The 26370-nt window shown below is 34.0% G+C and overlaps 1 protein-coding gene and 1 long non-coding RNA gene across 5 annotated transcripts in view; both read right to left on the reverse strand.

Moving 5' to 3' along the window:
- Positions 1–312: 312 nt before the first annotated feature.
- LOC118767276 lies at positions 313–12757 on the reverse strand. The gene is made up of 2 exons (XR_005003181.1): positions 7219–12757; positions 313–6972 (listed from the first exon to the last, which is right to left on the reverse strand). It is a non-coding gene; the product is annotated as an uncharacterized LOC118767276 (long non-coding RNA).
- Positions 12758–13641: 884 nt separating this feature from the next.
- The window catches only part of LOC115222478 (serine/threonine-protein phosphatase 2A 56 kDa regulatory subunit delta isoform), a 115412-nt gene continuing 102683 nt past the window's right edge, over positions 13642–26370 (reverse strand). For 2 of the 4 annotated variants that reach the window (XM_029792700.2, XM_029792701.2), the window contains exon 16: positions 13642–14574. In XM_029792700.2, coding sequence (XP_029648560.1) covers positions 14428–14574 — 147 coding nt within the window. In that variant the 3' untranslated portion in view covers positions 13642–14427. The remainder of the gene's footprint in view (positions 14575–26370) is intronic. The other 2 variants (XR_005003180.1, XM_029792702.2) reach the window with 2 other exon arrangements.

Below are 26370 nucleotides of genomic sequence, written 5' to 3' on the forward strand. Positions count from 1 at the left end.
GAGACACAAATACATACCCACACATACATATACAGATGACAGGTTTTCGTCTACTAAATCCACTCACAACACTTTGGCAAACCCAGAGCTATGACAGAAGGCAATTTTCTCAAATTGGACTGAATCTGAAACCATGTGGTCAAAAGACAAATCTCTCAAGCACAAAGCCATGCCTACATTTTACTGCATCCAAGTTTTCTGAGATGCCTCAATTACAATGTACTGAGTTTTGCACATGGGCAAAGAAACACACACACACACACACACACACAAACGAGACATTCATTCATCAAATTGATAAGTGAAAAAATATTGAGTGTGACGTGAAAAAAGATTTAATTCATGCTCAGGTATGAAATGAATAAAAACACAATTTACATTTTTTTTTTTTCTTTTTTCCCTCTTTCATTTATAATACATAGTAATTCAGCCTGTTTTAGACATCCAAAATGGGCAGGTCAAATGGCAGACTTGTGTGAAAATAACACTCATTTTTCAATTATCATTTTACATTTATTTTCCATGTTGGCGTGGATTGGTTGGGTGTTGTCACAGGTCAGAGATTCATGTCTCTATTGTATGTTTAATTTTTTGGCATGGTTTCTACAGCTGGACGCCTTTCTAAGCATCAACCACTTTGCAGAGTGTACTGAATGCATTTTATTACTGTACCAGCAGTGTTGAAGTTGGGACGTCCCCAAATAAGACCAAAGAGTCCTCTTGACTCTGCATCATCTCAAACTCGTTCATCAACACATTTACAGAGTGTACTAGATGCTTCTTCTTTTTATCATGGCACAAGCATTTGTTGTGAGAATTGTTTTCTGCTCTGTAAGACTCACTAAGTCTTTGGTATATTTACTCAAGACATGACCAGGAGGGTGGTTAGCAACATAGTGATGTCAAAAGCATAACTAGGATGAGTGAGTGAAGAGACAAGAACTCAAGTTTCATAGTGCTAAACACTAAACAAGTTAGACACTATCACCCATCAGATTTGTGGCTGTTGCTTAATTGTTTAGCATTCAGGTTGTTCTGTCAAATGTAATACTTATTTATTCATATTGCTTTGAATTAATCATGCATTATCTCATAGCTTTGAGATTTCAATGATATGATTGTTTACTTTTAAAATGACTTTGTAGGGTAACTGCGAGCAGCTGGATCTGGCCAGTTTGACCATAAAACGGATAGAATATTTTGGTTGGATACGGTCAGTTTAAACGCTAAAGGGTTGAAGAATCTGCAACATCAAAATCAAATTCAGTTGTTCAACCCATCAACTATGGTCCAACCATGACCATCCCATCTCATTTTCAGATACTATTTGGGACTACATTATTCAATTTTGTCCTTCCTGTTTTCAATATGATACAGTATAGAATGATTTGAACAAGGAATTTGGTGGTTATTTCCATCAAGTTGGACAGCTACACAGAAGCTCACATCCTACTCAGGAAAGTGAAGAGTAAAGCTCATGGCCATCAAAGACAAAACCAGCTTCAACTCCTGTTTGGAGTTACTTCTTCTATGATGCTAGTAAATACTTGTGAGGAATATCAAATGCAACAACTTCCCAATTCCTTTTAAAAGGAGGCAGCAAGCTTCGAGCCTGGTTTATAGAGAAATATTAATTTGAGGGACGAATGAAATTTTGTTTCAATTTGTTGAGTAATTAGCAAAATAAACCCTTTCACATGCCTTTAATATCTAAACAGTTTTAACCGTCTAAATTCGTAAAATATTCATTAATGCTGTGACCACCCCACCCCTCTCTCTGCCCAGCTTAAATACTTTCAAGATTATAGCTGGCTGAAACTGCTACAAGACTACCAATTACTAAGGCTAGCAGTTCATGGCCAAAACACCTTATTTTCAAGTGGCCTGGTCCCAGTTTACTTAGCTGTAAATAATAACCACAAGGTAAAAATATTGTAAAATAGACAGGTATATTTTCTCAATACAAGATTAGACCAGCAGTGGTGCCCCAATAATCCAACAGGTTTACAAATCTCTGTATAATTCATAGTTTTGCTTTCTCTTTTATTTAATGATACAATAAGTATCAAGTTAGTGTAAAACCAAGTTTTATAATTTTTTAGTATTTTTTTTATTATTTTTCCTTAGGCATCATGTTCTTTATTAAATCTCAAAAAAAGAAATTCTCAATACATATAGAAAATAATAATTCAAGATATAATTACAATTATTTTTTTTTTATTTTTTGTTACCTTTGAGTTGTTTCCTTGTAAGATAATCTTTCTAATGTAAATATAAAACATTCTAGAATTAATTGTAAAGCTTCATTAAAATAGCTGTACAATAGTGGAATATATTAGAATGGAATGTTCTAGATAAAAATAAAACGGTATAATTAAAAAAAAACATAGGGACTAGTAATAAAATATAGAAAATTGTCCATAAATAATAGCTAATTAATTACTCAGGTGTTTAGCAATATTGTTATTGTAATGCTGAAGTTAGCCTTACTACTCAGTCAAACAATTAGCAAATGTTTCATTGGCTAACAACACTGACTTCTACTTAATGACTATGGTACTCTTTTGCAAAACTGTTGGGCTAACATAAAACCCATGCTTATAAAGAACACAGCTGTTGCTGAATTCAACACATTAAATGATATGTCTAGTTAGAGAGAATCTTACAAAGTTCTCAAGTTTAAAAATAAAATTATCATTATTATTATTGTTGTCATAGTGGTGGTGAACTGGCAGAATCGTTACAACATAAAGAACCGGAAGAAATGCTGCCTAGCGTTTTGGCGGATACACTGAGTTTAACTTTGCTTTTAATCTTTTCTGGAACTGATAAAATAAAGTACAAGTACTGGGGAGGTCAATGTGATTGACTAACCCACTTTTCCCCCTAAAAATCACTGGCCTTCTGCCAATTATAAAAAAAAATATATTATTTATAAAACAAAGACCCATGTGATAACCCACAAAGCTTGATATGACTGAAATATCAGATTATATATGTATAATCTACAAATCTCTATGAGCTTTCTTAGGACGCTACTGTCTGCATTATATAGAATAGTTTCTAGTTCTTTATGCTTTGGTTTCAAACCTTGCAAAGGTCAACTTTGCCTTTCATCACTCCAGGGGAAGAAGAGGTGGGGGGCGTCGTCATCAATAAAATAGAACACCAGTCGAGTTCTGAGATCAAAGTATCAACTTAACACCTTTACTCAAAATTGCTGGTCTTGTACCTATTGTAGAAAGTTACACAACAAAGTTTGTTGCTTCAAATCGTAACAGCTTCGTTTATCTAAAGACAACTGAATTAGTTCTATCAAATAGATGATATTTTCTCTGAAAATATGCATTTCATCAACAGGAAACAAAATCTTCATTATTCACTAAAATTTATATATGACTAAACGCACAATTAATATGCACTGTTACAAATCAAAAATGGATTAAGTTTTAAGACCTTACTAAACATTATTTGAAATGCATTATATTAAGGTCAAAACTGCCCTAATAACATTCCTGCTACCACAGACAACTGGTGGCAAAGAGTACCTTTGGAGGAACTGTGCAGACTGAAACAACTAGTACCATACATCTGCCATACAACAGTACCATACAACATCTGCCTCATGGCACCCAACTGACCTGCTCTCAACATATACTTTAATAGATATTTGTTTTATTTCTATCTAATGCAAATTCTACAGCACAGTACTTCATTCAGTCTGAGTTATAAATGAAAAAATAGATGTGCAGAGAAATTAGACGAGCAAATGAGGGCAGTGGTGGTCTTTAGTAGCAATAATAGCGGTGACCATATGTGGATTGTCTCTCAGCATAAAATTAGAAATAGATGAAACTAAGCATTCAAAGATATTTATATATATATATATATATATATATATATCTCAAAAAAATATTTTTAAGTAAAAAAAATAAATTCTCTCAACTCTAGAAGTTTATGCAAGCAGTTGATTAAGCAGAGGTGGGTGGGGTATAATGCTTAACAAATTATGTAGTTAAGTCAGTATTACACAATGATAAAACAAATGAATGGAAATGAAATAGAAAAACAATTATGCTTTCATTAAATTAATGTTTTTGTAAGTTTTGGGTTCATTCTATGAAGATGTATAAATATGGTGATAGGAACTGAAATGAAGCAGCTATATGAAACCAAAAAAAAAAAAATAAATAAAACTAAAACACAATCAAATATATTGTTACATAATGATGGCAAAAAGAATGGAGGTTTGAGACGAGTAATATCTGCCAATATATTAACATTATCAGCTATCAGGTGACATAAAAATTTCTTCTAGAATGGGATGTAGTCCTAGATCTTGTCAACAAAATAATTCTCTCAAAGCCTAACAGTGAAAGTTTAAAAAAAAAAAAAGTTATGAAATAGTTGCAGGCACATAAAAAAAAAGAACAATTTCTAAAATTTAATATTAGATCAATTATGTAAGTAAATATAAATGACAGGATAAGCCAAAACCGAATTGCTTTCGATTTTTTTTTTTATCCTCGTTGGGGTTTTTTTTGTATCAAGGGAGGTAACCATGCATATCCAACATCAGCTTCACAATCATACATTGCACTTGAAATTTACATATAAAATGTATCTTAATAATACTGAAACATCAAGTTATAGATTTTATATTCAAAACTTTTATTAGCTATCAAATTCATTTTTTTTTTAATGTAATATCCTTTTCAGTTAGCATGCCACATATAGCAGCAAAGCTAAGCTAAATACAGCTTTAAAAAAGCAAAAACCATAATAATTCCATATTCATCCAAATCTGTGTTAGAAACATAAAATGAATAGCTTTTTCTTTTTAATTCCACCTAAGATCGGGAGGTCTGTGTTTCTCTGTCTTTGCTTTTGTTTTTGGTAGGATGTAAAATACTAGGTATGAAGTTAAACATTTTTTTTTATTTTTAAATTAAATTATTTAAAATATACATTCATAAACAAGTACAAATCTGTTAAATTAATTTAAAATAGAAATAAATCTGAAATGAAAGTTACAACAAAAAAAAATAATTTTCCCTGAAAAATAAAATTAAATGTAAAAAAAAAATTCCTTTTAAATCATTCCGTCTATTCATTTTTTTTTTATTTTTTAAAAGTTTATTGTTTCTGAAAAAATTTGCAAAGTGTTTGTTAATCCATTCTTACTAAACAGAAATAATACATTTATATGAAATATAGTTACATAAAGCTATAATAATAATAATAATAATAATAATAATAATAATAGAAGTTACACAGCCAAATTATATCCATTCTTATCTACCCAAACAGTCATAAAGAAATATTTTATGTACATTATTTATAGTCAAACACACGAGAAGTGAAATGCCCCTGTACTACAAACTAATTAAAATAGATATGTATAACTGCAGTAAAATGTCTGTAGATGAAGTTTTTACTTAACAAAATCAAGAAGGAAAAAAAAGGAGGGGGACAAGGAGAGTGGAGAGGAGTAAAGTTTTTAACTAAAACATGACAAGATTAAATCAAACATTAGAGACCGCCTTAAATTTCCACAAAAACTACAAGACAAAATTAGCTGGTAAATATGGTAATATTCCATTCTGGAGAAGCTGCCTGTGAAAGAATTACTAAGATAGAAGATCAAACCACTTATTCATGGCTGAAAGTGGTGGTGAAGACCATTTCTGTCTAACACCGGCACTACCAGCAAGCAATCATATCAACAGTAAAATGAGGTAGAATCGATGTGTTCTAAATAAACAACTTATTGCTGTTAATTATATCTTAATTTCTATTTCTTGTGCAACAAATATCTAAAACCTCATTTAGCAAAAAAAAAAAAAAAATGTAAACATGCAAAAATTCTATAACAAAAAAGATTGATGTCAGACATTTCTAGTTTAAGGAATAAAACAACAGACCAAACTGAATGTTGATGAAATATGTCAAATTTCATAAAGGACTTGTAATCTTTGATTTAAGCTATTTAGCTAAGAGCTCAGTCTCTGTACAAAGATATCCCCAAACAGTACAAGCCTTGAGTAATAAGTTTACCAAAATCAAGAGCAGCAGTACTAAAAACCAAATATAAACATTTGGATAGCAAATGAATTTTTTTAAATGTAAATTGCTAACAGTTTGTAATGAATAGAAAAATATGATGTAACCTATATTGACCAGCAATAAGATTTGGGGGGTTTTGTTTTCAACAAACCATATTAGTTTTTTTTACTTCCAAATTTAAATGAACTTACTGATAAATAAAAATTTATCTAAGAATATTGAAATAACATTTTGTTTGCCCAAATATAGTTCTAAATACACATTTTCAGCTGCACTTAATAACACAAATTAACTTTTTTCTTTTTTACACTCCCATACAGAAGTATATTTTTTAATTCTTTGACTATTTCACTTTCCTTCATTTGAATTTAAATTTTTATAGGGTCATTAATTAATCTTTATGAAATTTCAAAAACTATACATACATACATACATACATACACACACACACACACCATATAGTCTTCTTTAAGAAAATCATATTTTTTCAAAAACTGGTTTCAATGTAAAAATTGCAAATCAGAAGCTGTTAGAAATTTGAACAGTAATTGTAATAATAAAATTTTTTTATTTTTTTATTTTATAAATCTTATTGGATCTCCTAAAAACACAAAGTATCGCAATCTGAAAGAGAAAAACACTGATCGGTTTCAGCTATTTCTATTCTCTAATTCACAGCACCTGCATTAACTTATATTAAAAGCTAAAGATATCGCTTAGTCTTCCAGTCTGGTAAATAATATTTTTTTAACCTGCTGAATGTTCACTTAGGAAATGAAATAGATATAAAAAGAAACCCGCTACCAGCCTTTGCACTGAATTCTCAGTATATGCCATCAGTGCCATTTTAACTTCTTAACTAACCCTTTACTTCAGACATGTAACTATCCTCTATTCTAACAATACCTGTTTCTTTATTACCCACAAGGGACTAAACATAGAGGGGACAAACATGGATTTATAAGTATTAAGTCGATTATATCGAACCCAGTGCTTAACTGGTACTTAATTTATCAACCCCGAAAGGATGAAAGGCAAAGCCGACCTCGGCGGAATTTGAACTCACAACGTAACGGCAGCCGAAATACCGCTAAGCATTTCGCCCGACGTGCTAATGATTCTGCTAGCTCGCCGCCTCTATTCTAACAATACCATATGTCTTTTAAAAAAAAAGGGAGTCTTTGATATTGAAATATTAAAGCTAATTTTGTCGTTTAAAACAGAGGTAAGGGAATTTCAACCCAAGCTACATCTCACTCTTCAATTTTCCATCCCTGAAGTCCTCAAGTTTCAATATTTTTAAAACTGATAAAATTGGCATTGTCATAAAGCAAAATGCAACCCTTATCTATGAATCAATAGCAAACAGAACATATATATACCATCATCATCTAAATGTCCATTTTCCATGCTGGCATGGATTGGATAGTTCAGCAGGAACTGGTAAGTCAGAAAACTTCAAATTTGCTCTCTGTTGTAACATGGTTTTATGGCTGGATTCCCTTCCTGATGCCAACCACTTCACAGAATGTACTGAGTGCTTTTTACATGGCACCAGCAGCAGTGAGGTATATGTATATAATTTGAGGTTGAAATACAATTTGAATCAAATTAAAAAGGAAATTATTTGAATTTTAAGAAATAAAAGAATTACTAAATGGTTTTAATTTCTACAATTCGCATTAATACCAATACCTCCTAACCGATTATTTTGTTAATGATGTGTTTCATCAATTTGGAAATTCAAATGGTTCCAAATTTCCAGATGCTGGTTATGGCAGTGCTAAAACCAAACTTAACATTTTCCAACAACTCCAAAGTTTTAAAATACTTTATGGCTTTGAACAAATGAAACTGATGTATAACTCCATTAAAACTCCACAAATCAAACTTTAAAAACGTATATATTATCAATTTTCTAAGTTTAATTAACTAATAATCCTTCTGAAGATATCTTAGCTAGTTATATATGTATGCCCCCTGCCCACTATACACATATTTTAAAACATCATGTATTGTTTGTCTTCCATACTGGTATGGGTTGGACAATTCAACAAGATCTGTTAAACCGGATGACTACATCAAGCTTTATCATCATACACACGCGTATGAATAAAAATACAATGCATATATGACTATGGTTATACATATATATCAATATGATTTACGGCCATATCAGTGTTATGGCCATAACACTGGTTCTTGTTTGATCACTGAAAATAGGCAACATCAAGCCTAGCTTGATGGGTGATCATTTGGGAGACATAGGAAAAAACCTGTAAGAAAGGCCATTATTTTTAGGTGCAGAAGTGACTGTATGGTAAAAAGTTTGTTTCCCAAACATGATTTTGGGTTCAGTCTTCCACTACAGCTCTAGACCAACAACAGCTTTGTAAGTGGATTTGGTAGATGGAAAGCAAAAGAAGTCCATTGGGTGTGCAAATCCGTATGTTACTGTCTCCTTGCTTATTCATTTTATGATAGTTGTAAGCAAGTATCACCATCATGCAAGTGGTATCCTTTGTTTCCAATCTTCCATGAAAACATGTCTGGTCTTGAGGAAATATTACCTTACTTGAAAACGGGTGAGAATAGGCAATGTGAATGGCATCCAGCTGTAGAAAATTCTGTCCAACCCATGCAAGTACAGAAAAGTAGCCTGGTTTATTTTACACTATACAAAGAACATAAATTAAAACAATAAAGGTTATTTGCCACCTATCAAAAAAAGAAAAAAGATAGATAGGTTAAGGAGGGAGAAGAAAAAAATAATTTTCCTGAACATTTAAACAAAATATAATATCTACACTAATACTTTTAAAGACAAGGGAATATCAAAAGATTCCAAAGTATGATTTGACAACTTTATTTCTCAGTTTGACATAGTTCCTGTGATAACAGCTTGTCATAAACATGATGTAGCACATTCTCAATTGTTTACAGCAAACAAACATCACTCCAATGATGTAGATTTGAATTAAAAAAATGTATTGTACTGCATTATGAGATGCTGCACAGGGAAAGAAGAGAAAATTGGACTATAGACAGAAAGGCCTAATAATGTAAAGTTTTTTTTTTTTAACCTTTTCAACGAGAATCATGCACCAATAGTAAACACTCATACAAGCTTGCATTTTCAGCTGTCCAGAATGTAAATGTGATTCCAGACTTCATGGCTTCGGATATAAATTCGGGAAGAAGCCACAAATGTCATTACATACATAGATACAAATACACACATGAATATGCACACACATGCCATCATCTAACCACATGTACCATATATACATTATATATATATATATATACATATATATATATATATATAAACACACACACACTCTATGGAAGTTTCCTTCATGAAACAGGTATAAGATATTCCTTACCCTGTGAAATACCAATTTCATGAAAGCAAGAAAGATGAAGACAATGAGCATAAGAGAGAGAGAAAAAAAAAAAAAGGAAATTTACGTGAATGAAGGTCTAGTCAAAAATTTATCACAATCACATTTTTATTTCTAAAAATTAAGCTTAATCACTTTTCCCCTTTGTACAAAATAGTTTTCACTTTATTATTATATTATTATTATTATTATTATTATTACTACTACTTTTCACAAATCTTACTTTAAAATTGAAAGATTTCTATAAATAGGTAAAAAGTTACACTGAACTAGACAAGCAGAAAATGATTTAAAATTAAAATTATAAACCTGCATTGACCCGCCCAAGAATTTGTTTCCATTTTTAAAAAGAGAGAGAGAGAGAGGAAAAGACAATTTAGAGGTTGTTTTAGCCCCATATAATAAAATTAAGCACACCACTGACCAAAATGTTTTCATTTTCAGACAAAGGACCAAATGTGACCTTTGTATTTTTTCTACATGTAGTTTGAGAGCGATTTAGCTGTGATTTTAGCAGAAGTAGCATAAGCTCATAAAAAAAAATCATCATTGCTTACTATAAATGCTTTTATTGTTATTCAAATATTCCTATATAAATAAAACAAAGTAAGTAATAACTAAAATAATTCAAATCTAAATGGAGATCTTATCGTCCTAAAACAATTAAGTTCAAATGAATAATAAAACACACTTTATCTATTAAAAGCCAATTTCATCCTGAACTACTAATGGATTTAACTTAAATTTCTTTATAATATAATTATAAATAGAAACTTCAGATTAATTTTACCATTCCCTGCTTCTGTAAACCTCTTCCAAATTCAATCAAAATTTTAGGTTTTGTTGGAGTCTTATTATTTTTTTAAATTGTTTTTAATTTGAGTTTCAGGCCCTTCTTACCCCTTTCTCCACATCCCTGCCCCTAAATTTCATTTTATTTTCCCCACAAGAAAACTTCATGCCAACATCCTGATGAATATCTAGAGGAATGGAGGGATGCTTTAGCTTTGAATCAATAAATAAACTACCATCTGTGTGTGTGTGTATACACACACACACACAGGCATACACACATACATACACATACATACATTTTCCTTTTCTCAGTTTACACCAATACTACTCTTACTAATTCCAGCCAATAACCATTGACCACTCTGGCTGGGACAGTATTACACACACACCAAGTATGGGAAGAGACTGGAGATTGTCACAGAAATCAAACAAGAAAATAACATACACATCAGTTCTCTAACTCAAAATGCTGAATGAAATTTTAAGACAAAAAAAAATGAAATTAACAAAAATAATTTGAGATGAAGTGTTGTTGTTATTAATGATAGCGATGATGATGATGATAATAGTGATGATGATGGTAGCAATGATGAGGATGAATGTTATATCAGTATCAAAGAGATAGGAACGTTTAAAAACTAACGATATATTCAAGAATGACAGTAATGAATGATACTATGTTCTGGAAATTACTGCTGCATAGTTATAGTTAGTGTGTGCTTGAGAGAGAAAGGGTGTGTGTGTGTGTGTATGTGTGTGAAAGAAGGGATGCAAAAGAAAGCTCATATATGTGTGTGTGTGTGTAATATATTAACTCTTACAAACCAATTATTCCATGTCAAAAATAAAACATTTTTTTTTAAATGAAATTGAACCATGTGAGAATATTGCCATAACAATAACACTGAAGAAAAAATTTTTTCGTTTAAACTAAAGAAAATGAAATCAACTTTCCTTTTATAATTTATCTCAAAAAAAAAAAAAAAACAGCTAAGCCAGTTTATTACATATTAAGCATGTGTTACAACATATTGTATGTTAATGCAGACACATTAAACATTTAAACTGCATAGAGATTTTTTTTTCTCCAATTATCTGTTAACGGCAAAACATGACAAATTTTTTTTTTTTAATTTTAATAGAGTAACATGTTATCCACATTTTAAACGTACAATATTTTGTTATTGATCTAACATCCATTTGTCCATGCTTACATGGGTTGGACGGATATGTATGTGTGTGTGTGTATATATATATATATATATATATATATGTCTGTGTGTGTGTGTGGGTATTATATATATGAGAGAGAGAATTATTATTTGACTGCATGCATTCCAGTTCTTATATATTTCATATGACTTGTATCTCAGGTATTTTATATCCCAAATAATATCAAAGAAAACTCTTTTTCTTTTATTTTAATTTGAGAAAAATCCCAGAATATAAACTTAGTAATATTTGTTAAGTCTACTATTATACTATAATAAAGATTGTTTATCAAGAACTTTCCAGATCTAACTAGATCAAATAAATGGGTTCCTCAGAGCAATGGCTGAATAGTTAAGTTTGCTTCACAGCAAAGTGGATTTGGGTTCAAACCCACTGCAGAGGCACCTAGGGCAAGTATTTTCTACTAAAGCCTCAGATCAACCAATACCTTGTGAGTGGAATTTTGTAGACGGAAACTGTACAAAAGTTCCTCTCAGGGAACATTCCCGGTCATGGGTGATTGACTTAATCCATTGCCAAGTTTAATACCACCAACAGCTGGCCTTTGGGTGCGTTTAGCAGAGTCTACTGCCACAAGATTCAAGGCTGGTTTCCAGTTTGAGGATAACTTCCTCTCACTTATGTCAGAGAACCTGAAATGATCAACAAACCAACTGTGGCGTAATCGGACCATTTACCGAGCAAGAACTAAGTGGGCCTGTTTCTCACTTAAATATTGGTGCTTATCATTTAGTTTTAAAAAATCTAACCAGATAACTGATAATGTGACTTATTTCTGGTATCTATTTAGTTTTTATTTTAATAAATATACTCAAACAAATTAACAACCGATTCCATTTTTATTCTTCATAAACATTTTACCTGGGAAGAGATTATACCTCAAACTTTCTGCTAATAAAACTAAAATTGAACAAAAAATATTACTAGATGAGTAAACCCTTTACATGAATTTCAAATGATTTTGTATGGATACTATGAATAAAAGATTAATTCAATCTATGATGATACATAGATATATATAGCTTAAACTATACTTTAATATTACAAAGTAATATACTACAATAATAAACACTTTTAAGAACTCAACAGTGAATATATTAAAACACATCAGTCAATATATTTTGCTTGCTATTTCTCCATAATGGGCAGTATGTCTTATTAACAAAGAAATTTATTTCAATTAGGGTAAAATAGTATCCCATAAACATAGAAATAATTACTTTGTAACATTAAAAAGAAACCTGTATGTATGGGAGTATTTATATATATATATATATATATATATATATATATATATATATATATATATATATATATATATATTATATATATATATATTATATACACACACACATACATACATCAAAAGAAACAAAGAACTATACAGAATTATGCAGTCTTATTTATGGATTACGAAATCTGTCACCAGTTACCAAAATTACTGAAATGTGGAATCTATGAAACTGTAACTGATATTTTACTAATTCTGAAATAGTTCAATAAGAGCAGTGGAAATTTTCTCAGCAGAGAAAACTTCTAAACTTACAAATGAAATAATAAAATTCCACAATTGGTGTGCTGTCAACCATTGTGATTTGCAATGGATTTAGGGAGATGAAATAGATTAAAAAAAAAAAATTTTTTTATAACTGTTTGAAGTTGCTGAAGTTTGGTCAGATTATTGGCAACATTTGGTCCAGTGTACAACAATTGTAGCAAATAGGCACAGTCACATGTATTGTATATAACCTAAAAGTACGAAGCCTGAATTTGTAAGAGAAAAGCACTCTTCCCCCCACATCTGGAGGTGTTGAAAGGTAGTAGGAACTCTTGGAAGTAAAATGCTTTGGACAAGTGGGCTAACTGGTTATACATTACACAAAAGCATCCAAGGTATAAGTTCAGGTTGAATTCTAGCAGCACCAATGGATCTTTTGGGCTTTAAACCAACCCACATGTTTGTGGTGAACCATAATAATAATAATAACAATAATAATAATAATAATAATAATAATAATAATAAAAAACTAAACTATGTGTGTGTGTGTGTGTATGTGTGTGTGTGTGAGTGAGTGTGTGTGTACAGAAAATTTATTTTTATCTAATAAGACATGCAGTTCTAACAGACCCAAAACAATTTCACCTTCAGATGTACATAGGAAAAGCATATGGTTAAAATGTGTCATAATGCTTTGATGATGTTTTTCTTTTTTTTTCCCCCAATATTCATCAATTCCTTTTAAAGGAAATTTTAATTTTCTTTTAATGTAAACACATTCCTTATCTATTCAAAGAATATTTTCCACAGATGACATATTAAATTTCTAAATCTTAATAAAAAAAAAAAAATTAATGAAAATAATTTATAAGAATGATTAATAACTTTGTACAGAAAAAACTCCTAAATCTGAACTTTTTTATGATTTTTTTTTTACCTTTTCTTTTTTTTTTTCTTTTTTCTGAACTTTTTGGAGGAAACCCAAAAGTAAAATACTAAGCTTGTGCCTTCTAAAGTTTAAAATGTGGTAGATTAAGGCCAATAGACATGTTTCACTGAGCTATATGAGAGGGGTGGAGAAGGGAAAAATCTTTTTTTTTTTTTTAACCATGTTAAAAAAAAAAAACAGTCAAACTAGCCAATTTGAAACCATGCACAAGTGTCTTGTTGAACAATTCCTGTCTGTGTGACAGACATCTTCAAAATAATACACTCATAAATTAAATTTTCATGTTTAGGACTTAAGAAGTAATGTTGAACCCAACTCTACCCTTAAGCTGCAATCTGTATTGGCTAAGCCACTTACTTGTGAAGTACCGAGTAAGTAACAAGCATGCACCACACAGATCAGCAATATACAATACATGTGACAAGAGGAAGTACCGTTGTCTAACTAGTCTTGAACTACTTCCCATATGCAGATGTAAGCAGTCAATTAGCAGCTTGTTGCTCAGTTGCTGAACACAGAAATTCTTCAGGTCGCTTGTGAGTTTCCAAAGCTTTTAATGTTGTCATATCGTGTGGTAATTCTGATTTTCTTCGTAGAAGCGGTTTTTCTTTACCTTTTCTTTTTTGTAGCTAAAAGAGAAATAAATTGTTATTGTAACACATAACATACACCAAACATATTTAAAAATACAATAACTTTCATAGTTTTTTTTTTTTCTTTTCTTGTTTTCACTGATTTCAACATACATGAATGTCTTTTTGCAAAAAAATGTTGTTTCCTAATTTCTTAAAAGAAAAACTCGCTTTGATAATCTATATATATAACGATGAGAATGTGTGTCTGTCTGTGAATCCCTAAAACTTGAGAACTACACAACCAATTTCATTCAAATTTTACACATGCCTTACTTAGGGTCCATGTAGTGTCATAGGCCAAAAAAAATTTTTAACTTCTTGCCTAGTGTGAGACCACAGCAATATCATATTTTCTCCTCTATTTCAGTATTACATGTCAAAAGTGAAACAATAACATGTCTCTATTATAATGTCAGATACTTTCACTTTAATACTGAAACTATTATCTCACATATATATAGGCATACATACATACATACATACATACATACATACATATATATATATATATATATATATACATGCATACATACATATTCGGCATAAACACTCTACCGCTACTACTAATAACCGCTGGGAATCCTTTCAGGCCTGCCTTACATTCGAACCGGAATCTCAAAAACATTGTCCCCTTACATCTCATTCTCATTTCATTCCCACGATAGGCAAATAAAACTTACTTCTTACAACGAGACAATGCAACATCGTAACAGACATTAACCAGATGCTACCTTCTCCAGTGAAATATATTGTCATCCACTTCACCTCTAAACTTCCTAGCGTACCGAGGCTTCAAACGACCCCACATGACTATAGCACCACTGAACCGCAATCTCTAAAACACTGTCCCCTTACATCTCATTTTCATTTTATTCCCAACACAGGGAAATAAAACTTACTTCTCATTACAGGACAATGGAAGATGGTAACAGATATTTACCACATGCTACCTTATCAAGTGAAGTATATTGTCATCCGCTTCACCTCTAACCTTCTTAGCGTATGGAGAATTCAAACAACCCCCACACCACTATACCTTCATTCTTCTAGCTGTCTGCTTTCTTATAAATACGACAGAATTCATTTCCAGCCAAATAATATTCGGAATGCAATTCATAATCACTCTGTCCTTTCCTCTTACCATTTATCTCGTCTTCTCATTCACAACATTGCTCTATCAAAGCAAGACTGATCAACTAAAGCACATTCATTCATTTTCCTGATTTTGGTACGTTACATTTATTCTTTGTAAATTGCATCAATGTGAAACATTTCACTGCTCTTTCTACCACGCGCTGCTACCACATAACAGCTTCACGCAAATACCCGTTCACTGGTAGCATGACGTGTTACAACCAACCAAATCGGTTAATGTTTACAAGTACACCTGCATATCAACTCCAAATACTTTTCTTTCTTTTCCAGTGGATTCATGTTTTCCATCACGGACATTCTAATTATGCAAAAATAATACCTTTCATTTTCAATTCCCTGTCCCTACTCCTCATTTTTACATTTTCACTCCCACTTCTTACAATTTTCATTACTGAAATGCGTGCCAATGCACGCATTAAAATTTCACGTGACTGTTTTTGCTTCTTCTTTTATGTGGACTTGCAGACCTACCAACCATTCCTACACTCACATGCAGCATGAATGGCAGTTTCTGCCCCACGAGCACCACTAAACAAAGCTAAGCAATTCATCCAGTTGCTCTTTCATTAACCCATTCCCTATCCAATCTATACAACAGAGCAGCCATACATTGACAAACAACACCCACAATTCATGTCCACACAAACGACAACATTCCCAACACAATTCATAAACAATTTCTCCTTGCTCTTACCATTTCTCTCGCCTTCCTTTTCACAACTGTTTCCATTCTCCTTTTCATGTCATAACACTAATATCATTTTATACATTTACCATTCTACTTACTACCACTTCATTATTACCACAGCAGCTGCAAGTTTTCAACTGCTCTACACTTACATACTAACCCTTCAATTAAGATTTCATACTACACTGTGTATCTCACTGCATTTCTTCACGCTTATTTTAGATCATGCCCCAAAGGAAGACTTCTTCAATTGAACAAAAAACTGCAAAAGCTGCAAGATCATCAGCAAGGAGGGCTAAAGAATCATCAGTCAAAACTTACATTAGATGATCACAAAATGCTGAACGTACAGCCACTTCAAGAGCACTTCAAACAGATCACCAGCGTACAGTTCGACGAACTGTTGATGCTGCCTCAACTGCTGCTGCACGAGCTGCAGAGAAGAAAAGCGAACATGCTAGACGCCTGCTCAGGAATGCTGCCAACATGGCTACTGCACAAGCTTCCCACACATTACAACAGAGATACGCGATGCTGCAGACTTCCATTCAACAAAGAGCTCATAGACGAGGATTTTCAAAGCCATGCAGCTCACGATGGTTATTAAAGGCTTTCCACTACAACCCTAACCTTCACTGACTGCCACCCAGATATGAACATTGGAGATATGTCCATCACTTGCTCTTTCTGCAATGCTAAGAAGTGGTCAAGAGAAACTCCTGCAATGTGTTGCGCTAATGGAAAAGTTAACCTCACTCCGCTGAAGGATCCACCACAGCTGTTAAAGTCACTCTACACTGGCACAACTACAGAGTCAAAACATTTCCTGAATAACAGTGCATTTCAAATGCCATCTTTCGGCACTAATGTTGTTCAAGAAGGCGGGTTTATGCCAACTTTCAAAGTGCAGGGACAGGTTTACCATAGGATAGGATCGCTTGAACCTGCTGAAAATCAAGATCCTCAATTCCTTCAACTGTACTTTGTAGGTAATTTACATGAACAAGCCACCCAACGAAACTCCATATCCACTGTTACTAACTTTCACATGAAATGCAACTGCAAAACCTTTTGCACCAGAAAAACAGCTATGTATGCAGCTTCAAGTATACCTTGGAAACAGAGGCTTCATCAAATTTTAATGTTGTCATTGATGCCCAGAAAAGACCATCCTGGGAACAAGCAGGCCGTTACAATGCACCCACATGCAATGAAATAGCTATACTCCTCCACAATGAACAGCACAATCCTAGAGACATTGTCCTCAGGCGACGTGACACCACCCTCCAACGAATTAGTGAAACACACAGATCATACGATACACTCCAATACCCACTTCTGTTTATTAATGATGAGGATGACTACCACATTGGTCTACTACAGCAACATCCTCAAAAATCTTAATGAACATCTCAACAAGCCAATATCCTGCATGGACTTCTACTCATACCGATTTATGACCCGAAACAACTGCTGTAATCACCTCCACCAGTCTCGAGAGCTGTTTCATCAATTTGCAGTCGATATGTGCGCAAAAATGGAATCAGAGAGATTGTGTTTCATCAGGTCACATCAAAAAAATTGCGATCCGACAGCTACATCCATCTCCGAGATGCCATCAACAATGATGCTGTTCCAACAAACCTAGGAAAACTTTGCATCTTGCCTTCTACATTCACTGGAAGTCCCCGATATATGCATGAAAGAACACAGGATGCAATGACCTTTGTCTGCCATTACGGCAAGCCTGACCTGTTCATAACTTTCACATGCAATCCCAAGTGGAAGGAGATTCAGGCCAAACTCTTCTTCGCTCAAAAGCCTAAAGACAGGCATGACCTCCTTGCCTGAGGTTTCCATCTGAAGTTAATCTCTCTCATGGAGCTCATAAAAAAAGGACAAGTCTTTGGGCTCATACAATGTGGCATGTACACAATCGAATGGCAAAAAGGGGGCCTTCCACATGCTCATACCCTGCTTTGGCTCTCAACGAAGATCAATCCCAATGACATCAACAAGATAATCTCTGCAGAGCTTCCTGATCCAGCTTTAAACAAAGTACTATACGAAATAGTTAAAGCAAACATGGTACATGGTCCATGTGGGCGTGGATTCAACATAAACTCACCATGCTTGAAAGACAGCGTATGTTCAAAAAGGTTTCCAAGGAGGTTCCTACAAGAAACTCAGACAGGTGCTGATGGGCATCCATCATACAGACGGAGAAAACCAGAAGACGGAGGTTTCACAGCAACTATTGGACAGCACAATGTTGATAATAGATGGATTGTTTCCTACCGCCCACTCCTGTCAAAGACTTTCAATGCCCACATCAACATTGAGTTTTGCAACTCCATTAAATCCATAAAGTACGTTTGCAAATATGTAAACAAGGGTTCTGATGCTGCAATGTTTGGACTTTAACAAGAAAACTGCCAGGATGAGGTGACGCACTATCAGGTGGGATGGTACATAATTAGCAACGAGGCTTTCTGGCGCATCTTTGGCTTTCCACTTCACCAACGACACACTGCCATTCAACAGCTTGCAGTGCACCTGGAAAACAGTCAAAGAGTGTACTTGACTGATGCTAATGCTTCTCTGTTGGCAGAGGAACCAAGAGATAGCACACTCACTGCATTCTTCAAGCTTTGTCAAGTGGATCCATTTGCTCAAACCTTGCTGTATCCACAGATTCCATCGTACTACACTTGGAATGGAAAAAAATGGGCCCCTAGGAAAGCAGGTCAAAATGTTCATAGATACCCTGGCATTAAGTTTCACACTTGCTTTGGGCGAGTATACACAGTGCATCCCACTCAACAAGAGTGCTTCTACCTCAGACTACTACTGCATGAGGTCAGAGGGCCAACGTCTTTCCAGGCCCTAAAAACCGTTCATAGATATGTCTGCACAATATACAGAGAAATCTGCTATCGACAAGGTCTGTTAGAAGATGGTGCACAATGGGATGCAACTTTGGGAGAGGCTGCTTTATCAGAATCACCTAAAAGTCTCAGAGCACTATTTGCAGTATTACTACAGGCATGCAAACTGTGTGATCCTGCCACTCTATGGCTCAAATACAGAGACAACCTGGCTGAGGACTGTAAGCGGCAAGCTCAACTGCTCTATTCTGACATGGAGGGTATCAGCAATGAAGTCTATAACAAAACTCTCATTGACATTGAAGACAGAATTGCTACACTGGGTGGAAAGGAATTGTCCACGTATGGCCTGCCACAAACATTCAGGTCAGGGTCAAATAGCCTTTCGACTGCTGTCATTCGTGAAACAACCTACGACACTCAAGCGCTTTCAAAGTACATTGTTGAAAATGAGCCTAAATTACTTCCGGACTAGCTGCAGGCCTACAGAACTATTCTTAACAGTGTACGCCAACACAAGGGACGAATCTTCTTCCTTGATGCTCCTGGAGGGACAAGAAAAACATTTATTACAAAGCTTCTCCTTGCAAAAGTTAGGCAGCAGCAGAATATTGCAGTAGCTGTAGCCTCCTCTGGCATTGCAGCTACTTTGTTACCCGGTGGTAGGACAGCACACTCAACTTTTAAACTCCCTCTCAATTTAGCAGCATCCGACATGCCTTCATGCAACATCAACAAAAGCTCAGATCAGGGGCAAGTACTTAAAATGTGTTATCTAATTGTCTGGGATGAGTGCATCATGGCTCACAAGGGAGCTTTGGAAGCCTTAGATAGAGCCCTGAAAGACATCTGAGACTGCCAGGCTCTTGTTGTCAGGTGATTTCAGGCAAACTCTTCCTGTCATTCCAAAAGGTATGAGAGCAGATGAGGTCCAAGCATACCTAAAGAGGATTGGCATCATGTTACAATCCTCAGTCTCACCACTAACATGAGAGCTCAGCTATACGGTGATCAAATGTCCACAAAGTTTGTACACTTTTTGACACTTGGTGAAGGCAAGGTGCCTCTCGACGGTGCAGGAAGTGTGGTCATTAATTCTGTAGATGACCTCAAACACAAAGTCTTTCCCAACTTCACACAAAACTACCAAAATCACAATTGGCTGTGTGAAAGAGCAATATTAGCTCCAAAAAACGCCGCTGTTAAAAAAATTAATCAACAGCTAATACATTCTCTTCCCGGCACTATTCACACTCAGAAGTCTGTTGCTACAATTCCAGATAAAAATGAAGTGGTGAACTATCCTCCTGAATTTCTCAATTCGCTAGAGCCTCCTGGACTATCTCCCCAAATATTAGCACTTAAAGTTGGAACTCCTGTAATGCTACTCTGCAATCTGGAACCACCAAGACTTTGCAATGGAACACGACTGATGATAAAGAAAATGATGTCACACGTTATCGAGGCAATCATTCTTTCTGGATGTGGAAAAGGTGATGATGTCTTTATTCCAAGAATTCCTCTTACTCCATCAGGAGCAGAAATTCCATTTACATTCAGAAGACTGCAATTCCCCCTTCGTGTCAGCTTTGCCATGTCCATTAACAAATCTCAGGGTCAAACCCTCTCTGTAGCTGGTCTTCTCTTGGAAGAGCCCTGCTTCTCACATGGACAACTGTATGTTGGCTGCTCAAGAGTGGGAAGCAAAAGAAACCTCTTTGTATAGGCTCCACAAGGAAAAACAAGGAACATTGTTTACAACGAGGTGTTATAATCTCAACAGCCAGGAGGTATGTACATGATCCCCCCCCCCACTTTTTTTTTTCTTACCAAACTTCATGTATTTATATTAATATACAAGAATCAATGAATATTCAAGAACAGTGAAATAATAGGGAATGTCTGCATAAAAAGTGAAATATAAAGATTTGGATAAAATATTGCATGGATGGTTACCTCCCAACTCTCAAATACCCCACCACCACTATTTAGTCAAGAGGGTTTTTTGCTTTCCATTGTCTGACTTGCAAGTTACTTGGTGACCCACTTGTGCTAGCGGCATACAAAAAGCACCCAGTACACACTAAAGTGGTTGATATCAGGAAGGGCATCTGTCCATAAAAACCATGCTAAAGTTGACATTAAACCATTCAACTCATGCCAGCATAGAAAGCAGGCATTAAAATGATGACTGGAGGTTATGGCTACATTTATGATTTTAGCCAAAGCTAAAATGTTAAGTAGCTATAGGCGCAGGAGTGGCTGTATGGTAAGTAGCTTGCTTACCAACCACATGGTTCCAGGTTCAGTCCCACTGCGTGGTATCTTGGGAAAGTGTCTTCTACTTTATAGCCACGCGCTGACTGTTGTATATGTGTGTGTGTGTGTGTGTGTGTATGTTTGTGTGTCTGTGTTTGTCCCCCTAGCATTGCTTGACAACCGATGCTGATGTGTTTATGTGCCCATAACTTAGCAGTTCAGCAAAAGAGTCCGATAGAATAAGTACTAGGCTTACAAAGAATAAGTCCCAGGGTCGATTTGCTCAACTAAAGGCAGTGCTCTAGCATGGCCACAGTCAAATGACTGAAACAAGTAAAAGAGTATCTGTATTTGAAATCCTCCACCGTTTTCTTTGATGGTATGGTTGACCAGATTTAATAAACTTGTCGAGGAAAGCTGACCAAATATACAATGCCAATGAAACCAGCATTTTAATGGAAATGTTATTTTGCTGACAAAAATATTGACAGGTTTTGATGAAGCACATGGTTTTACGTATATTAAAGAATGAGGGATGGTTTCTCTCTTCTAAAACCTGAAAGAATACATGGATGTAATAAACTTTTACTGCAATTAGTTCGCTCACAAATTTGAATCCACAGTTCGATTTATTTTGTTTAAAGGCTTAACCACATCACAAATTATTTTTCACTCTTTGATAACTGTAGTGCCCTTCCTCATGAATTTAAGTTTCAGCAACCCTTATCTGTATTTCCAAATAAGGGATTTTTGTATTTCATAGATCTACAAAAATGCAGAGCAAGTTTATAATGTCAACATCAGCACTGCATATATATATATATATATATATATAACAACCCTAATGTAAAATTCAGTCTAGCAAATACACTCTGCTTTGGTGAACCCCAGGGAGGTAGAAGACAATTGCCCAAGGTACCATGCAGTGGCACTGAACTCAAAACCACATACCTACCTATAAAGCAAACTTCTTAACCACATAGCCATGCTATATATATTTTATATAATGCTTGTCTACACTAACAATCAGTGGAAAAATTTTCTATGCCAATTTGTAGGCAAGAACATGTTTATTGTTATCCGTTATTACATGGACCATTATATATCATTCTTTACAAAGTAATATATAATTGGATATTTTCATACTTGCCAAACACTGAAATCATTAAAAGGCATTTCATCAGAAATTAAATTGCCAGACCCTTATCCTCAAATAAAAACAGATAGTACAATCACTGTGTGAAAGTGAATGGCATAGTGGTTAGGCTGTTGCATTCACGATCTAGTAATCGTTAGTTCAATTCTCTGATTAGGCAGTGCATTGTGTTCTTGAACAAAACCTTTATTTCATGTTGCTCCAGTACCCCTTTCGATCAGGGTGGAATGTTGACCTGCTTACCTAACCAGCAGGGTGGTGTCATTTCAAGGTTAAAACAATGCAAAACGCATTGTGACCAGTGATGTTTGATAACATCTGATAGCCCGGTCAGTCATGTGATCATGTGTGGCAATCACTACCTGCAACAATATATATTTAGTTGCAACCCATGGCAGTATGGGACATGGGCATTAAATATTAGTGATGGTGGTGGTGGTGATAGAAATAAAAGCTCCTGGAGCAGCCTAATGTTATCTGGACATACCAGAATCGACCGATATTCACCAAAGAACTACACAAAATCAAACTATATCATATGTCAATTATCTTCCTAATCGTGTGTTTAAGTTACTGTATAAAAGTTATAAGCCTCTATAGTTTCCTCTCTAGTGCATCAAATTTGTGCTTGTAACAATTCACAATGGTGCCACCACTCCAGATATTATTGGGTATGACAGGCTCTACATATGAGGATGACCATTCCATATCACACTGCTAGATATTTTAAGCATTTCAACAATGATTCCTGATGAACCAGGTGCTCTCCCTTCCTTCAAATCTGTAGTAATCTATCCATCATACAGCTGTCAACTTAGATGTAAGGTCCCTTTGTTGGGTCTACCTGGGATAGGCCCTCTTCCTTTCATGTATTCTCCTCACTCATCAACCCATCATTATTGTTATTTCATATACATTATATATATATATACATATATATATCTTTTACTACTTGTTTCAGCTATTAGACTGTAACCATGCTGGGGGCCTCCACCTTGAAGAATTTTTAGTAAAATGTATTGACTCCAGTACATTTTTTTTTAAAGCCTGGTACTTAATCTATCTCTTTCTTTTGCCAAACCACTAAGTTACAAAGACATAAACACACCAACACCAATTGTCAAGTAGTGAGTGTGGGGGACAAGTACAGATACAAAAACATATACGCATATATATATACACACAAATATACATACACACACACACATATATATATATATATATATATATATACATATACACATATATATATATATATACATATGATGACATATATATATATACATACGATGACATATATATATACATACATTACACATACATATATATACATACGATGACATATATATATATACATACATATACACATACATATATATATATACATACATATACACATACATATACATATATACATACATATCACATACATATACATATATATATATAATATATATATATATATATATACTACATACACACACACACACACGTGCAGGTATTCTTTCAGTTTCTGTCTACCAAATTTACTCACAAGGCTTTGGTCGGCCCAAGGTTATAGTAGAAGACCACTCGTCCAAGGTGTCGTGCGCCATGTAGCTGGGGAGGAAGCTTTTTACCACACAGCCATAGCTCATAGTGTGTATTTTTTTTTGTGGGGGCCTGGGGGGAGGGGGACAAACTGAAGAGGTGCCCCAGGTAGCACACATTCTAGCTACCCTTGTAGAGAATACATATTCTTTTAATTGTTTCAGTCATTTGACTGCAGCCATGCTAGAGCACCGCCTTAACCCTTTCATTACCAAACCGCCCGAAAAAGTTTTGGTTAATGTGACCAAACCACCCAAACCCGCCCGTATTTACCTATTCATATTTAAATGAGAATATCAGAGCAAATCTCTTTAGTACATTCGTAAAAACACGTATTATACTTCGTATACAGTTCATCTACAGTTTTGTACAAAAATCGAAGTGTAATTTTAATTCCGTGAATTTTGGGAGATTTTTTTCCGAAATTTGTTCCTATTGTGTTTTCAAAATTTGTAATTCTGACAAAAAATGGATACAAATTTCATTATATCAAGCAGCGAGTCAGAATTCGAAGGATTTTCTACTGAAGACCTTCATAAATCTAACTCTATGACTGAAAAAAAAAAAGCACGTGGTATTTGATAATGAATCTGATGTTTCATTTTCTGAAAGTGAAAACAGTGAATCCAAGAGCTCCGACAGCGATAAAGAAAATGAATTGGCACCTGAATGGAGTGAAAATTTAAAAACTGTTTCTTTCGGTGATTTTTCTGAAGAAACTGGACCAAGCCACAGACTTTCCCAGAAGAGTAAAGCCTTAGACTATTTCTTTTTACTTTATCGAATGAGCCTATTTGAAATCATTACGGTGGAAACGAACCGTTACGCTAAATGTAAACAAAGCGAAAGAAAGGATAGTTAGTGGTTTCCCATAACCTTAAATGAAATTAAGACTATTTTGCCATAAATATTATCATGGGTATCAGAAAGTTACCCAGAATAACAAATTCTATCGTAAAATTTTGTTGAATACCCAATTGAATATTAGCTAATAACCCATTTTCTATAGCGATGTTTGAACAAAATTTTAATAATTTTATATTTTGTTGAATTTACCTGTATCTACCTGCAATTAGAGTCACTTTGTGACAAAAATTATAGTATAGAATTGGTTGAGAACATTTCATTAAATTATCTTCCAAAATTCACGTTAATATATTGATAAATAAAAAGTTATAGTTGTTTAATGAAACCAGACTAAATTTATGATTTTGTTAGAAATTAATTGGAACACATAAGAGGTGTATTTTGGTCAGAAATATAGTAACGAAAGGGTTAAAGGGTTTAGTTGAAGAACTCGGTGTGTGTGTGAGAGAGAGAGGTGTCCGCTTCACAACCTCATAGTTTGGGGTTGTCCCACAGTACTTTGGCCAAATACCTTCTACTATAGTATGGTGTCGACCAAAGTCTTGTGATTGGATTTGGTAAGCAGAAACTGAAAGGAGCCCACTGTGTGTGTGTGTGTATTTAAATTTGTGTTTCTCCAAAAATTTCCAGTCACAAAATTGTCGGTTGATTTTAAACTTTCTGAGACATACAGTCTCAGTAAAAATGCAAACAGCCAATATGTTTTATATTTTACAATCCATAATTCAAACAATAACTTGTCAAAATTTCTTCACAAGATAACTTCATCATTTATATTAGGTTTAAATATATATATATTATTCAAATGAATTCCAACTGTCTGTTTTTTATGTTTTATTTATATTCTTTATAATATTAATGTAGAATATATAGTATAAATGGTATATATAGTAAAATGAAATGAAGTATTGATTATCTTATTGAATAGATGAAATACTGAATATCAGATATTAAGGGACTAGTATACTTTCTTGCATTAAAGCAGTCTTCAAGGTGTCCCAGGTTGTGACAGGAGTGGATATTCAGTATTTCATCTATTCAATAAGACAATCAATACTTCATTTCATTTTACTATATATACTATCTATTCTATATTCTACATTAATATTATAAAGAATATAAATAAAACATAAAAAACAGACAGAGTTGGAATTCCTTTGAATAATATATATCCCTCTATACACAAT

The sequence above is a fragment of the Octopus sinensis genome, linkage group LG20, assembly GCF_006345805.1.
Source record: "Octopus sinensis linkage group LG20, ASM634580v1, whole genome shotgun sequence".
NCBI lineage: Eukaryota > Metazoa > Mollusca > Cephalopoda > Octopoda > Octopodidae > Octopus > Octopus sinensis.